Source organism: Thunnus maccoyii, chromosome 10, assembly GCF_910596095.1.
Source record: "Thunnus maccoyii chromosome 10, fThuMac1.1, whole genome shotgun sequence".
Classification (NCBI taxonomy): domain Eukaryota; kingdom Metazoa; phylum Chordata; class Actinopteri; order Scombriformes; family Scombridae; genus Thunnus; species Thunnus maccoyii.
The window spans coordinates 7,512,089-7,530,232 of record NC_056542.1 but is presented as its reverse complement, the minus strand read 5'-3'; the positions used below and the strand labels follow the sequence as shown (position 1 = coordinate 7,530,232).

The 18,144-nt window shown below is 41.6% G+C and overlaps 1 protein-coding gene across 2 annotated transcripts in view; it reads right to left on the bottom strand.

Annotated features, from left to right (window-relative positions):
• Nucleotides 1-18,144, bottom strand: part of LOC121906116 (raftlin-like) — a 105,803-nt gene that overhangs the window by 76,736 nt on the left and 10,923 nt on the right. For both annotated transcript variants that reach the window (XM_042424791.1, XM_042424790.1), the window contains exon 2: nucleotides 16,565-16,748. In XM_042424791.1, coding sequence (XP_042280725.1) covers nucleotides 16,565-16,712 — 148 coding nt within the window. In that variant the 5' untranslated portion in view covers nucleotides 16,713-16,748. The remainder of the gene's footprint in view (nucleotides 1-16,564; nucleotides 16,749-18,144) is intronic.

The window sequence follows — 18,144 nt, the reverse complement described above, 5'->3', positions numbered from 1 at the left end:
AGCATTTTCAGATGTTTCCACTCTGCATACTGCTCTCCGAAATCTCAATTTTTGGGTGATAAAAACACAGCCTTAGAGTGGTTGGAGGGCCAAAACTGAGCCGGCATACACTCAAGTCGTGTTCACACAGACAACAGCACTGTGTGAAAAACAACAGTCCCTTCATGTGTGAAGTTAGCTGATTTGTGGTAGATTACTTTGTAACATGTAACAGCGTACGTTTGTTTACCTGCTGATCATCCTGAGGATAAAAATTATTGTCGCTAAGTTGTAGAATCTTGTCTTGCAGTATTATGAACCGATGGGCAGTGTTTTGTCATCTGAAAAGTCTTCAAACTCATGGATTTCTTGCTCATTGCTTGTTTTAAAAACAGACCTGTTTTTAGTCTGTTTTTAGTTACACAGCTCGGTTAGTCACTCACATTTATTTATTTGCTCACGTGCCAACTCATTCTCTCTTACTTACTCACTACTTTGTATCACTCTTACTTTTTTAATCACTTGCTGCTTCAAATCACACACACACATACACACACACACACACACGCTCTCCCTTGTGTCTTCACACTTCCTGCGCTCTCCCGCCTCACATTCTCACAGTAACACTCAGATCGATAGGATCACACCTACATATAGAGCGGAACAGTCTGCCCCTGTTCACGTCCTCGATGCTGCGACCGGACAGGATGATGTTAATTATGTAAGATTGAACCGATGCTGCTTTATTAAACCGGCTCAACCGTGAACATAACACTGAAAACAAAGAGAAAAATAATCATGTCCTCAGAGTAGTATTGATTTTCATACCGCTCATATCAGCCTGATGTCTGATGTCACTCATATCGGTCTGATGTTTTTCAAGGAATGGACTCATTGCCAGAATGAAAATTGAGTTGTAGGGTAGATATTGAGTTTTCTTATGACCTTTGCTTTTAATGAACACACTTGTTTGAGAATGAGAAATTGCAATTTGAATTGGACACATCTTTTTTAGAGTGAATGCTAATTACTTCCATACATTTTTATGATTTACACAGGCGTAAAATGTGACATCAACTCTATTTGACAAATGTAGAAAGTATCAAGACTGCAGCAAAGTTAGTTTTCTTCCTACAAATCCTTACTGCTGCAGTTTCTGATGGTGACAACTCAAACATTCACATTGCCAGCTTAGGAAATCTTGCCATTAGGGTAATGGGCACCAAAGGATTGGTTAAGAGTGGAAAAAACAGGAGGAAAATGGTAACTGGAAAATTGGTGGAGCATCTACCCCGAGGCAAAAATTCAAAAAGCAAACTCGTGACCGGAGGAGCGAGGAAAATCTAGATGCAGGAAGCGAATGAGACACGCTTTTTTTTGCTCCTTCAACAACTCCTGTTAAGATGCCCTTGAGCAAGGTGCTTAACGGCCGGCGAGTCCAATGGAGCTGCTGACTGGCACCAGACTGTGGTTGTACTGGGCAGCTCCCAGGTCTTAATGTCCATAACTGAGCGAGTATGAAGGGCGTTTCTGAGTAAGAGCACAAAGCACTTTCCTGGGTAAATAAAGATAAAAACAAATAGCCGACTAAATGCTTGTAATTGCTTTCTCTTTGTCTAGACAGAAAATTTAAGCCTGCCTGGGCAAATTTCTAAATACATATGCATCTCTCAGTCTGAGTCCAGAGCTCTGGCGGAAGCTTTTACTGGAGATGGAGAGAAAAGCAAGTCAAATTCATCTACTGTTCTCCTCGCTAAATGACTGGAACACTGTATTTTGAAGGCGCACGGATGTCTTAATGGGGGAAAAGTACCTGTAATTTGTTCAGCCAGTAAAAAGGTTTATATATAGAAAGAAAAAAAAAGGTCTATCTTTCCCTCTGTTTCATTCTCTCTCTCTCTCCCTTTCTCTCAGGAATTAAAGTGGGCCTCCATCACCAGTCTTCAGGTTGACAGGAGGCCTCCAGAGTGCGTTTTGTCCGCTCGACGCCACCTCCTCCGCTGACAGCCCTCAGTTGCCTGGAGATACCGCTTAAGAGACAAGCCGCGGTAAATGAGCAGGTTGTTGATCAAAGCCCACAACGGTTCCACTGCTGCATTTGCAACAGCGTGTGGCTCAGACGCAGCACACCGCTCTGACTTCCTGTCCTCCGCTAACTACAAGTTGTGGGCCTTTTTCCATACCCTGACATTAGCCTCCTGTCGAAAATCACATTTGAAGCGTTTTCTGCTGAGATGTGTCGGCTTGATTGGGGGGTTTTCAGTGATTAGCATTGCAAAAGAGTGTAAATTTGAATTTTAAAACATGGGGTTCTGCAATGATTAAGCTCTCTGACAGGCTTGAGATGTTTTGCTAGCACCATGGGTCTGCCATTAGGTGCTTTGTGCTGTTGATTGTGGTGCATAATTTGTTCTGTACTTTGAAGACTGCTTCCAGGGCAAACAACCGGTATTATTGTCACCTTTTAGAAAAAAAAACATGAATTCAGTGCTCCAGAGGAGGTTAAGGTTAAATATTTTTTAATGTTGGTATGGGAATTTAAATGTACAAAACAGGAATCAATTAGGAAACGTTAAGGCAGTGAGCAAAACCACACACAGACAAATCACACAGAAAGCTAAATCCATCCTATCAAATCTAGACCATCATTTCTTTAAGGAATTTAACATCCAGCTCTCTAGTCAGAGATACAGGTTTCCAAAAACTAGGTACAAGTTTTCATTTATCTCATGTGCAATAAGTGTTCTCATTTCTAAAACATTGTAAACTGCCTCTTGATTCCTCACACAGCTTAGCACTATTTTTTCCTTTCTTTATTCATCTTACATACATCCTTATTGTCTGAATTTAATATATTTAATATTTAATATATTTTATTGTCTCGCTGTGGTTTTATTGTGTTTATGTTCCCATGGTCTTGTGTTTTTATGCTGCCTTGCTGCAAAAAGAATTGCAATAAAGATCTGATTTGAAGTGAACTGAACTGAACTGAACTAAGATGCTTTTAGATACTGAGCGCTTACTGTTACATCTGCCACCTGGTAATGTTTGTGCAGCAACCTGTATCATATGCTTCACCACTCTAATCTCATCACAGAGCCAGATAGAGTTTAACCTAGAGGAAATGGTCAGCAATTCAAAGTTTTGCTAACTAAGATCATACACGTTTATTGCAAGACCAGATAATCAAACTTTGAAGCTGATGTTTCTCCAGGATAGTTAATATTCACTGTGGGTGAAGAAGTGTTTGTACAAGTAAAATTAGCTCCTGCATTTTTTTTCCCTTTACGGCGAGATGTTAAGAGGAGTTCAACCATCACTCATTAGAGTAGCAACAGGCCTCTCTCTCCTTGACATGTTTGTTTACTTAAAAATACAAAAGTATGATGGGTAAGACACTGAATAAACTCCGAATGCATGGTACAGTATCAGTGCATGAGTGTGTGTGTGAACGGGTGAGCTAGAGTACTTTGGATATATAATATGCAGTCAATTTTCCATCCCATATTAAACATAAAACTACTCACGCAGACAAAATGAGCCTTGTCTGTGTTACATTATTACATTATATGAGATAAATAGATTAATATTACAGATGCATTAATGTGTAAGCAGCATTTTCATGCTGTAGAGTAGCTAGTTGTGTGGAGCTACTTTTAACTATTTTATATACTCTTGGGTAGTTTAATGTACTGAATAAGCCATGCATTTTTATATGCTCATTATAAATTTCATTAAGTAGCCTGAAACCTCACAATTGAATTCTTGAGTAACTGTACTGTCATCACTGCGTGTTCATGTGACAGGTATTGAAAAAAAACCCACACTCCTACACACACAAATACACACACACGTACTTAAAAACACACTTAGACCCAACCCAGAGCCCCTTGACATTCCACCAGTGCACCCGTTGAAATGTCTGCAGTGAGAGCTGCGCTTGCCTCTTCAATTACTACCAGAGCCCTGACTGACGGGAGAGGAATCCGACATGTCACTTCGGATAGTCTGCTAGCAGAGAGCTTGTCCAAACTACCTAGCTGGGAGAAGTTCAGTGTCAGCGTAGAGTGGAGGCAAGCGTAGGTGTGATCGGGAGTGTCAAAGGTATAGCTTTGGGACATCACAATCTACTGCGGGATGTGTTATGATCTAGATTCAAGGAAACATCTGGGAACTTGCACATGTAAAAGCTCACTTGTCACATTCCCCTCTTTCATCTAACATCTGAGACTCTACTACAAGGGACAGTTTCACCTCAGATCATTTACACTTTTGATGCTTTATTGTTTATGCCTTTTCTTTATAAGTTACAAATGCCTTTGTAAATTTTAAAAAAATGGATGAGAAATTAGAAATAACGGTGGGTTTTACTTTGTCGATTTTATTGCAATCCACCACCGTTCCCTGATTCAGTGACAAGTGAATTCAAATGTTTTTTGCTCAGTTGTGCAATATTGATAATGTATTGGCAGCAGCAAAAGAGTATGCCAACCCATCAACCAATATTATAAAAGCAGGTCAATCAAAATGCAACTGAAAAGGACAAAAAAAAAGCCTCTGAAAACTGGATCAAAGGCAGCCATGATCCTCAGTGTAACACTAAATATGTTTCTCTCTTAAAGACTCAAACCAACTGTTAGCCAGTCTGCTCCACACTTACAAGATGAGGAGTCAGCCTAAAAATAACAACAAAGTGTGAAATGGTTTCAGGCATGCAAATTGCTCTCGACTGTGAAACTGTACAAGGGCTCTGGTGACCTGTTTGTTGTCGAGCAGAGCAGTTTAATGTCGGTATCTGGGCCTGTTCTGCCTGGAGTCTTTAAACACCAACCTAAGACTAAACTCAGGATTATCTTCTTTTCTTTTTCCACATCTGCCAGCTTTCAGAATGGGTTTGGACCGTGACATATTGATTCAAGCTATACCTTCACACCTAATATGATCAGATGAATGGTTTCGGCAGAGGCATATACAGTGTTGTATTAAGATGTCAACAAGTAAGATAGCTGTTACTAAAGCATGAAGTCCTAATGTAAATTGAGTTTCTTGTTTCTAATGAGCTACAGCCGTGACAAAATCCACTTTTGCTAAACAACACATTTTCCATCCAGATGTTTATTGCACTGAAACACAAAGATGCAGTCGTTCAGGGTCATTCCATTTGAAGCCAAATAATTTACATTGTGCAGAGACTCGGATCAGATGTTAACACCATCTCAGAATAAATAGTTCCTCTAAAGTCAGCACCATAAGCCACAGGCCATACCAGGCCAAGTAAGGCTCTAGTGGCAAAGCTCTTCAATTTGAGGCACAACGTTGGCAGCAAGTTATTACAAAGTTATTACAACTGATCCTGTGGGGACCATGAATGTCTGCAAAAACTCTGACGGTGATTCATCCAGTAGTATTAGAAATATTAAACTCAAACTCATATATGTCAACCTCTTGGTGGTGCTAGATGAAAACTCAGTAAAAAAAAATAGTTATGAGGATTCATCCTCTGGGGAACATGAGTGTCTGCGCAAAATTTCATGAAAATCCATCTTATAGTTGTTGAGATAATTCCTTCTCTGAACCAAAGTGGACCAACCAACCGACAAACCAACATTATTGTTCTTAGAGCCAAAGAAAAAGTTAATTTCAGCCTAACGTACTATCAAAACAATATATCATCTAACCCTAATTCAGACTTTGAGGACGAGGAATATGGATGGATGGTTTCAGACAATTGAGAGTTTCACTGGGCTGCACTGGAGGGCCATGGGGAACCAGAGACTGAGCGTATGCTAATAGAAACACATTGCTAATCCATCACCCGGTCTCTTCAGAAGTAATTAAGTCAAATTATAGACAGCCCCCGCACCCGTACCTTAATCTCCCTCCAGATGGGGACCCTGCTGAGCAACAGGTGGCCTCTCTTCATACAAACCTGCATCCCACTACTGTCATTTGAATCCTGGGAAACAATGGTGGGCTCAAAGAGCCAGACATCGGAGTGAAATATGAGATGGATGTGTAATTATGACAGAGTGAGTGTATGTGTGCGATATCTATTTCATAATTAACTGCCTACTGTGCCTCTGTGACACCTGTCTCTGTCTTTTGTCTGTGATTATAACAAAAAAAGATGGATGATGTTCTTGTACACAAATGGCTGCTTCATATTTCCATACAGTTGTTCATGAAAGTTCATGTCATCATATTCTGTTTTCAGGAGTGAAACGAAGCAAAAAGAAGACATGGAAATGCGCAAACTTAGGACTCATTATGTTCATTATTGGTTTTTATTTGTAATAATTCTGTGAATTTAAGGGGGCAATGTAAAAATGGTGAGCCTTTAGATGTGTTCTGACAGACTTTAGCTCTTTGTTAAGAAATGCATCTCTTGCTTTAATTGCTACGGCGAAAAAATACTCTGGCAAAATATTTAACCATTGTTAACTTTTACTACAACATTTTCATCTGACAAAGCGCTATTTCTACTGTTTACCTTGTGAAATATAAAATAGTTGCCACGGGGACAACTTTCCAGAGGTGTAAAATTCTGTTTCTGGGTATTATCCACTGTGCAGTGTTTTGGCATCTGAGAGGCCTTCAAATTCATAAATCTATTACTCCAAATTAACTTCCTGGATCTTATCTCATGTCTCACCAGTACCTGAAGCACATGTCCTCATCATCACAGCCCCCTACCTCGTTTTAACGCAGATTTTGGTTTGAATACCTGCTTAAACATACTGTAGATATCTGTATGTTGGTGACCATTGCACTTGAATCCCACAACACGTGATACTGTAGCTTCTGCACAGTGTGTTTACACATATCATCACGCAGTATAAACTCTACCTAATCAGGGTGCTATCGCCCGTCATCACAGAAGAACAGAGAATTATACGTCCACGTCCTGATTGCTTTTCCCTCGTCTCTCCTCCACGTCTGCAGATTGATCATGCCGACAAATTGCTCTCTTCATCCCACACGGGTGCAAGTGCAATCAAAGTATAATGTGCACGTAAATCGACCCCAATCAGCACCCTATTTTTGAATGCCACCCCTTGATGTGATAGGTTGAAAACACGGGCAGTTTTGAAGCATCTCTGTTCCCGTTTGACGAAGGCTTCGGGCAAATTGTTACTCCATGCTGGCAGGGAATTAAATCACATTAAAGGTCTGCAAGGCCATTGTATACACAGTTAGTTGAAGCATGACTCACAGCTCTGTCTAAAGATGCTGCTCTCCCCTGCCGAGTTTCAGAATGAGTCAATTCAGCTTTGCTCAGCAAACATTTCCCATGAACTTCTCTTCCCATTTGTCAAATGCACTTAAATAAAACAACTGCTTTTTTCACTTATTAATAAGTCCTGTAGGCCTTACTGGAAGGCTGATTTCTGAGGAAGACGGGTCTTGCGGGGGGGGGGCGGGCAGTGAAGCAGAAAGAGGCGGCAGTGTGCCTCTGCCAACGCGTAGAAATGCGAGGAAACTTCAAATATGCTTTTGAAAAAATGTCCGGCTTCCAACTCATAACACGTCTACTGGGAGGGGTTCAAACAGCTTCACAAGATCTAGAAGTTTAAGCAGGAGCTGGTTAATGGGAGTGGGAATAGATTTGGCACGAGGAGAAAGACGACCAAAACTGCCGGCAAAAAGATTACTTGGATATCTCTAAATCGCTGTTTCGTGGTCTCTCATCTATGCAGGAGATCCAACACGTACAGAAGTTGACTAATCCAAGGTGTCAAAGAAAATGCAGGATCATTTAGTTAAAGAGATCAACGCAAGAATCATTTTTTGGCTATTTTCTGTAAAGTAAAGACTAAATGAAACACCTCTTAATTACAGTTTTATTCCACTGCCTATTTTAAATGTATTGTCTGTACAGCATGCAAAGCCACTGCAACACATAAGCTATGTTGTGTTATGTTCATGGGAAGCTCCAGAACCAAACCTCATCTATGCAAAACCTTTTGTTGTCAGTGTCTATTATTTTGGAATAATGAAGACTTTCATTTCACATTCAGATAACTGTTACTGTGACACCTATTCTACCAAAATGATTGATGGCAGCTATTTCAAAAAGGGAATAGTTGATGTCATAAGTCAGCCTTGCTTACAAAGATATTGTGTTTCTGAGAACATAAAGGTTTCAGTTTTTTTTTGGTAACTGCTGAATTTCACATAGTAACATGTCTCTGAAAACAAATATCTAACACTTTATTAAAAAATGTAGCTTCTGCTACCTGTGTGTAAATTGATTTGTAAAGGACACAGTGTTCTGCAGGAAGAGCAATTTCTAACTTCAAACAGTGAGTCGGGAGCTTAGAATTTCATTATCAAGCTGACAAATCATAGCTATTCACAGTATTCACAGCATTTTCTTTCAAGAAAAAAATTATGGAAATACGGCAGGTGTGTTTTGTGAAGCCGTGGTGCAAATACTCGCTGTTGGGAGAAAACTCATAACTCAGATTTTGATGATTGTTTGTTTTTACTTCAGCTGAGAGATCACATAGTTCCTTTATGAGCTGAGAAAACTCTCTGACTTCTTGAACTCATAAAACCAAGCTTATTTACATTAGGTTGCAATATCTGAGTTTGCACATTACATTATTATATATATATTTTTTATTATTGTACAAATTTCATGTCATGCACATTACTTGAAACGTTTGCCCACTAACACCGTAATCAACTGAGGTTGAACCCAGAAATATTTTTTGTTTTGACAACACTGTTGCAACCACCCACTTGGCAGGAAGTGAGGTCATGGCTGAGGTCACATCCTGCACATTCTGCTTGTGTGGCCTCACAGGCTTCTAGGAGAGCATCTAACAATAGCCGCTTGAAAGCTCCTCTGTTTCTCTCCGCACATATAAATACATTTGTTCCTCTTCGGGAGGTGCTATCGGGGCCGGGCTGAAGGCCAGCGGAGGTGTTTTGTTAAATTTAGATTGTTTGCTCCTCTGCTGAGGAGACCCTGATTGCATTTCAACACAATCAATACTGGCATATTGGATCTGAGTGAGAGGGCAATAAGAGCCAATAAAGCTTTGAGGGGGCGCTCGGGCCTATTGTCTGTCAGGCAGGCAGGAAAACAGCAGAGGCCACACGTAAGAAGAGGTAATAAGCAGGCGAGCTGGATAAAACGCAGCAGTGTACAAACGCACCTAAACACAAGACAAACTAACACAGACACAGAGGCCCTGAGACTGAAAAGACATGTCACCCAAGTACATGTGTACACACACACAAACAAACGCACACACGCACACAGTCCCTATCTTGGTTTCTGTCTTTCTCCCCTCATTTCCTCTCTCTTCAAGACACTCACTTACTCATCTAATGACGCACGCAGGTTCCCCACCCACACGCTGAATTTGTATCTCAAAAATAAAACACGGAGAACCCTCAGGGTGTGTTATTATGCTGAAGTACTGGGACAGTTGATAATGAGGTCGTTTAGAAAGTGGAGTCATGACTGGAATCTCAGAAACCTCAAGGGAGCTTTGATTAAAATCCAAGTGCCCCTGAGGATTTACCAAACTTTGTCTTACTGGGTGTTACATGTCTGCCTTCTTTTTTTATTTTTTTCTTATACTCTGGCTTTCTGACCCTCTGTTTTATATTCCAAACCTTCGATCTCATAGAACAAGAACTGGCATCCAGCTAAGAAACCTGTAACACACTCATCATGCAGACTCGAACAACCTGACTCAAATCATGAGGAGAATATTTCTCTGAGCGAGGGATTTGTATTTGCAGCAAGACCATACACACACACACACACACACACACACCCACACCGAAGATTGGAAACTGAGTTCAGTTAACTGCAGTAACAAAGCCTTCAGACACAGGAAATAGTCTGCATAGAATACAAAGCATTACAAGGAAAGCAAATCTTAAACATACTGTTGAGCGAGAGGGAGGGAGGGAGGGAGGGAGGGAGGGAGAAAGAGGAAGGAACCAAGCAGAAATCTGCGTTTCCTGTTGCTGAAAACTTTGTCAGCAGTTGTAGCCGTTTGAAGCTTAAACGAATGGAACCTGCTGAGCTCTGGCTCTGTCACACGCCTAAAATGCTGCTCTGACATCTTTGTCTCAGCAAACGATGGCGTGGCATTTTGCTGCCTGGCTGCTTCGAAACAATACAAGAAGCACCCACTTAATATGCCACTATGTATGGATGGAGGCGGAAACAAGGAACGCCGACACGGGTCTGAATTTGTACTGTCGATTTGGACGGCGACCGATGCATATTTCATGCACATTTCTGAAAGATTCCACAATTCAGTGGGTAATCACATTGAATACCTTCATCAGAAGCGTTCATTGTGCAATGACAGGCCTGTTCCAAAGGAGGTCTGGATTATTAATTCAGTAATTTCCAATACGTAATCACCGCTTGCCCATTTTGATTTCTCAAACCATCAGAAACACATTTCCCATTCAACTCGCTTGGCATGCATCTAATTTACAATCGTGTTTTAAAAATCGGTTTTGATTTGAGCTGCACAGCCACGCCCTGGGCAGCGGGAATATAATGGAAATATAATGGAAAAACCAGATGACCGTGAATTCAGTCCTCAATGTCATTCTCCCCTTCAATAACTGCGATTCAATTCTACCTCTCAAGCTGAGAAGCCAGGGGATAAATCCCGGCTCCCCTGCCATCCAAGGACTAATCTCCCCTCGGAAAGCCACTCCGGCGCACGGCGTTCTTGCTGACCTCTCCTGCAGTTCGGTCTTATATCTGAGCGGCGCTGAGTGGAGTGACGGGGGGAAGGCTGCTCCTGCGTGTCACTCACCTGCCGCCACTGCTACAGCTCATATTAACAAGGGGACTTGGGGCTCTGGGGGTTTTGCATATAAATGATGGGTCTAGTTCCCAAGATGATATCAAACGGTGTGTGTCTGGGTCTGTGTGTGTGTGTGTGTGTGTGCAGGCCTCAGATGTGTGCTAACCGGCTTTGATGTCAAGGACGACGTCTTTATATTTCCAGTATTCCCAGCCTGCCTGCCGAGAAGACACAACGTATTGAGCACGTTTTCAATTTTTCATTCCTCCTGACATTTTTAACATTTCAAAATCACATTTTGGGGAAATAAGATTCGTGCCACACGTCCCTGAGACTGTTGTGCTTGTGTTTACAATGAAATGGCTTCTTTCCACACCATCTAACACAGCAACAGCGAGGCGCTCTCTCAGCTCCCTGTGGGGTCATGATCTCAATATCAAACAGACTCTCCGTTTTTTGTTTTTCTGAGGCTCTTTCGGAGGTGAATGAATGGTAGCAGAGTGACCATGAAGGTAAATGCATGCTCAAAGAAGAAGAAAAAAAAAAAAAACAGCAACATGATGAGGCAATAACTCATCACTGGGCTGACGATGATATTTAGTGCAGAGGAAGTTTATTACCAACATCTTCCTCAATTTTACTCTTCCTTTCATCACTGTTTCTGCAGTGAAAGGTGTTATTTTTGCACATTTGGTGGCTGGTTGGTAGCCTGTGGGGCCATTGTGGCGGCAGTTGCAGGGAGCTATGATCTAACACTGTGGCAAGAAATGATCACAAACATTATTCACAGTGCTGTAGTCATAGTGAAGTGAACTCAACATGAGGGCATATTTCCCAAGAAGAGAGGAGGTGAAGGAGAAGCAAAAAATAAAAAGTCAGCCTTAATTTTGTCACCAGTAAAATATGCTGATGCAGAACATGTTTCTGCTGTTTATGGTACATGATGTTTTTTTTAAAGAAAGGCTTGTTTTGCTTGTTCTCTCATTATGCAAAATGTTGTTATAGAATACAGTGATAATGGTTCCTGAATTACACGTTAGCAGACATCTATTTCATTTCACAATTTGTCCTTTTTTGCATATGACAGTATAATTGTTTCTGATACTGCTTACAGGCTTACAGGATTGAACAAACATGGATCAGTTTTTTGGCATATGTTGTGTTGCTGCAGCTCTACAGAGTAATTCAGTAATGTAATCGTATTACTTGTTCTTATAACATAATAACATAAACCATTACTGTTTCACTTTTACAGGGTAAATTTTGATATGAAAATATTCATCTGGCCTTATCTGGTCCACAGAAATATGGGATGTAAAGTAGACAAGAATAACCCATCAACAATGTCTCCATTCACATCTGAGTTTAAAATGTGTTTGAAAGTCTAAAGTGTGCTGCAGCATACATGTCTGCTCTGTAATTCAGGAGAGATGTATATTTTATATTTTTTTGGTTTTATGATGGCACCTCCTAGTTATGCATTAAGTTGAAGAAATACCAAAATCCGTCTATGTAGATAGAGACCCTATTTCAGTACAGCCAATCAAATCTTTGCATAAAGCGATAATGCTCCGTCCTATCATAAGCAGAGCAGGCGGTCACACTGAGCCTGATAGCATCCTGCTACACAACACAAGAGCCACAAAGTCTGAACAACAACCCACAGTAGCTTTCCTGTTAAAGTCTCCTTCTTATCTAACTTACAAACATGAACACATGTCTGTCCTGCACCATAGCTTGCTGAATGAGCCACAAAATAAACATTCACTGTTGAAACACCAGGGGAAAACCTGCAGCTTGGCTGCTCAACTGCAGCACATTAAACAGCATGTAAACATACCTGTCTATCCAGCAACACACTGTCTGCCCATGTCGTGCAACTACAGTGCAAGTTTGTTCACTTTGTATCAAGTTCCCTATACGGTGCAATGTGAAATCATAAAACATATCTGTGAAGACCCAAACACTGTCACTAAGTACCTGTATTATACTGATTTCAGCTGTGAGCCAATTATCAAGCATCAAAAAATGACTGATTTTTATCACAACTCAAACTTTAAGTATCTGTATTTATCTGCACTTCCTACAGCTCTGCTAGAGACTGCCTTCAGTTTCATAATCTTTGACTCTGTCTTAAATATTTTACAGGCTTTCTGTGGAAAAAGGCAAGACACATGAAGCATTACCTACACTTACATACCTGGTACAAAGTAAATGCAGCCATGAGTAACACGCAAACCCTTCAACCCAAAAATCTGCTGATGCAGTGAAATGATTCAGCCACTGAGGCAACACTTACAGACTGATTTCTCAAACTTAATGTGCTCCTATGGGAAGCAGGCAGACTATCTTCCTCTCTCTCTCTCACTCACACACATTTTAAGAGATGAACAACAGAGAAAAAATAGACAGAGGCGTACTGACAGTGACAGAGAGACAGAGTTAGAGGAAGCTGATTACAGTTAAGTACCATCCCCCACCATTACAAAGAATACTTGAAGATAATAATGTGGCTACGAGCCAAAGACACACACACACACACACTGTTCGACAAAAGGGAGGCGCCCGTCCACCTCCCACCTCTCCTTCCAGCCCCGCCCTTATGTCAGGTCCCATACGAGGGAGGATGGAAAAGCCCGCCTGGCCCCCAGATGCACACGTTCCCCAGCTCCTTCATCCATCCAGTCCTGTCAGCCTGACAAACTAATGGAGACTAATCAACTGTCAGGGTGAACACGCCGCGCACTACATCTCCCGGCTTCCCGTACCATCCCCCCTCCTCCACCCCAACCTCTATCCACCGCCGCCAAACTCCCCTCCCACCATCATTTCAGCTATAACTGTCATGAGCAGAAATAACAGAGCGATAGCTATATATAGCACTGTGGCTCCTCCTTGGTATATTGTACACACACACACACACACACACACGCATACCTGTTTTGGAAGAACCTTTCCCTGCGCACATTAATTTCACATTTGCTCACCTTAACCTTAAAGACCTCCATTATATATTTAACCATAATCTGATCTTAATTCTGAATCTAATCTTAAACCTATGACCTGAACCCCAGTGTTGATGTCTGTCTTCTACGCAGCTATTGGCTACTCAAAAAGTCTCTAGGAGTTGGCAGATGATGTTACACTCTGATTTGTAAATCAATATATTTGACAGCTTTCTGCTCCTGGCAGAGGGAGAGAGCTCATAGTGTTTACAGGCAGTTTGACAATTTGGTTATAAACCGTGTATGAACAATACTGTCATTTAAACATCTTAACCATGTTATCTTATTAAAAGTTTTCTAAAATAATCCTGGGTGTCTGCATGCTTTAGTCTGGATTCTTTCTTTGTTTTGACTCTGTGTGCAAGCTGCACATATCATGGGAGTGAAGGAGAAGCAAAGCAGAGTGCAAGTATGTATGACAAATGAGTGGTATGCGTATCAGTGCTGAGAAAATAAAAGTTTTCGGGGGCATTAACGAAAAACAACTTTTCATGTTACGACTCACATTGGATGGAATGGTGCTCTGTGCATTGGTTAATGAAAAAAAAACTTGGATATTCAAGATAAAAACGCTACTTGTCTGCATGTAAATATATTGTGTATCATCAGACAAGCAGAAAATGTTATATATGTGTTGTAGTGACAGTATGCAGCCTTGCCATGCACTGTTTCTGACAGTCCTGAAGTGCCAACATCACTAGAGTTAGATCTAAAAAGTTGCCAAAAATCAGTTTGTATCAGTGTTTATCAAACCATAACTATCTCCTATCTTAATTTAAAGCTGGAATGCAGTACTTTTGCTCCACCCCCCCACCCCATTCTGGCAGTGAGAGTGATTACAAAAACACTGTCAACACGGCTTATGTCATAGGCTCCGCTGTAATCTACTCCATTGCTACAGTTGCGGCTGTAAAACAGCGGATATCGTCTTGAGCGTCACACAACCCCCGCGAAATGGTTCGTTTCGCTAACGGAATTTGAACAATTTGGTCCGATAATGTTTTGAAAGTCTAGAAGAGCCACACGATTAAATTATTTTATCCACATTCAAGTTAGAAGAGAGCTAATTGGAAGTCTCTGGTGCACATTCTCTGCCCATGGAGCATGTGCAGTATGCATTCCCCTGGCCAGCACAGGAATGTCAAACCCGATACCAGATTAAAAACTCTGGTGTACTGTAAAATACTTGGATTTATCTGGTGTTGATAGGCTTAATCAGCATTGTGTGAACTTGTTTGGCAAGGGCTTGAATGTAACAGACATTCATTTGTATGAAAAATTCTGCACTGCAGGTTTACCTTGACCTACCATGACCCTAATGTAACCAAATCTAACCTGATCTAGTCTAATCACACCTTACCTACCCTAAACCTGACCCAAATCCTAAAGTTGAACTCAAATCTAAACCTCTTTTGGCAAACTATCTGCCTCTGTTGGAAAATTGTTCCTTTTCAGTTTAGAATACACCAACACAAATACATATGCATACTCCTACATACACAGGAACGCACATGAACACAAAAGCCCCCCGAGCTATTAGTTTAGGTCTCGGCATCTCAGGAAGCAACACCCACCTCCCATCTCATAAACACCTCAGACTGAGGAGAGGAAGGAGTGGAAGGGGCTCTGCCGGCCTTCTCTCTCTCTCTCTGTGTCTCTCTGTGTGTGTGTGCGTGTGTGCATCAGCGAAGGGATGCTATCTTTGCAAAGGGAACTGATTCATTTCCATATTTTCATGCACAGCACAGGAAGATATCAGATTCTGTTGGACTGTCAGCAACATTTTCGTAGTCAACTTGTTAATATGTTTACCGTTCACCGGGCTGGTTCAGAGCACAGAGCCAGCCAGGCCATTACCTCACCAACTGAAATACACTAAAAGACTGAAAGTAGCTTCAAAATAGTTTTTCTGAGGATCAAATATGTGACCTTGAAAGCTAACAAAACAGTCGCTCTACCCAGCGGGCCACCGTTTACTGTGTTTGCATCCCTTGCTAGCGGGTTGGACTCGGTGCCATACATAATTGATGGACGCCAGCAGGATGTTTGGCATGGATTGGGCTGGAAAATTCTATATCATTAGCACAACGTGAAAGCATGACTGACTAATTGTCAGAAAAGAAATTACAATGGCGGCTGCTAAGTGCTAATTAACACTCCATCATTACAAGAAAATGCTGATGAAAATTACAACTAGTGTGCTCTTATTCCATATACATGAGTGACAGATTTCTTCTGCATTTTAATCCTTAATGTTTTTCTACGGGGGTATTAGGTATAATGACATTTTCAGAGGGGGAGTGGACAGATTCATCACACTGGAGGTAGCATTAATCAGTAAAATACTACACACACAGCACAGAATCGTAGAGTGCAGCGCAGATCCGCTCCTTGCAAAACTTGTGAGGCACACTGCCGCCTTATCATGCAGAGGTATGATGCAGCAAAATGCCAAAGGCCTTGAGCAATTCACATAATTTCATTTTTGCATGTGGAAGAGGAAATAATTTAGGTTTTTACTCCCCCGCTGCACAAAATGACCATGCTAAATGATCAATAGCAGCTCTCTCTCTACTGAGGTTTCTGGCTCTCACTGGTCAGCTTTGTGGACTGTACTCTATTTCAAAATAAAAGCTCCCACTAAAATTCAAAGGATTGTGGGTTGTGTCAATAATTTACAGAATGAGTTCTTGTAAGTTCTGTCTTTGCATTTCCTGCAGGCTTTCGCACAAAGAAAAAAGGTCACCGATTATTTAACGCCGCTTTAAGCAGATTGATAAATCTTACCATCTTTGCCGATCAAGAAGTCCAGGTAGCGGTAGGTGTAGGCCACGCCCACCTTGGTCTCCACCTGCGGTCTCTTCAGGGTGGAGTAAATCTTCCCCGGACTGTTCTCCTCCGACATCGGCTTCATCTTACGCAGCCCGCAGCCCATGGCTCCACAGTTTGTGAGTCACTCTGTGCACAGACCCTGTCAACCAGACAAGACATGCTGAGGCAATGTTTCATTGTCACTTGTATGTCTCTGTGTGTGGCCAGCGAGTAAATTACTGGGTGACTAAGAGCACAGTGTGTGTACGTGTGGTGTTAAAACTTGGAGGTAACATGTGGTGAAAGAAGTACTCAGAGCCTTTAAGTGAAGGTAGCAATACCACAATGTGAAATCGATTCCCTCAAGGTTTTATCCATTGTTAATGTAAAAATACTTAAAGAACCATAACAGTGTGTTGGCAAGTTTTAGCTCTTTGACTGCAAATCATGTGTGTGACCATTTTCAAATGCATTTTATACAGTTACACAATTGAATGTATTTTTTCTACCATCCCAGTCAGCCAACATGTCTGTGTGAAATGAAAATCAATTAGCAGACCCTTGAACCTTGCTTGAGATGTGTGAGTCTTCAACAAATCTGCATTACATTAACATTGCATGGTAATAAAAGAGCATATATATTTCAAAAATCTCCCTACCTCACAACAATAATGTGACTTTTACAAGCAATTATAATCGTCTGACCCTATTTTTAGAGATATTGCCACATTCAGAAATCTTACTTAACATGAACCTATCATATTGTTGCGTTATCAAGGACACGTTCATGTTTTTTATATTGAAAGATATGTTGAGATATCATTAAAAGAAAGCCTTAACACGGTGACAGTGGAAGGAAAAATATTTCCAGGCAGTGGGTCATGTGGTCTGCCAACTGACTGATACTCACAGTGTCATATACTGCTGCAGGGGGTGTTAATATTAAGGTGAATGCACGGCCCTGCACGTTGAAAAATGATGCAGGGGAGTGAGAACATGTTGAAAGCAAACATTCACGCACGCGGATATCCATGATTCCTCAGGGATTTCAGAAGGAAAGCCAATAAAGAAGAACATGCTGGATAAGCATCTGTAAATAAGTAAATAGCACAACTAAATGAGCTTGATTTTTCACGGGTTCCCTTTCCCTTGTTCCCAGGGAGACCAAATTAACACAGACAACCGTGGCGGACTGGGGGACCTTAAAGAGCTGCCGCTATAGATGCCACCTCACTCCAAATGCTTTGTGACAGCATCACTGCCTCTCTCCAGCGGCAGCATCTGGGAGCAGGTGACATCCTATTGTGTGCCACTGATTAAACTCAAGGATGGATGGATGGATGGATGGATGGATGGATGGATAGATGGCGGTTTGTGGCCTTCCCCTCCCCTTCCACCTTGGCTGATGAGGAACCCTCTCTATTATGCTCCCCTCTAATTACAGAACGTCACGGGGCCTTGGCCGGAGACTACGAATCCGAGCTGGCCGTCGCTTCAGAGAAAGACAGGACAGGAAGTGAGGGGGGACTGGGGGATGGGGGGACGGGGGGACGGGG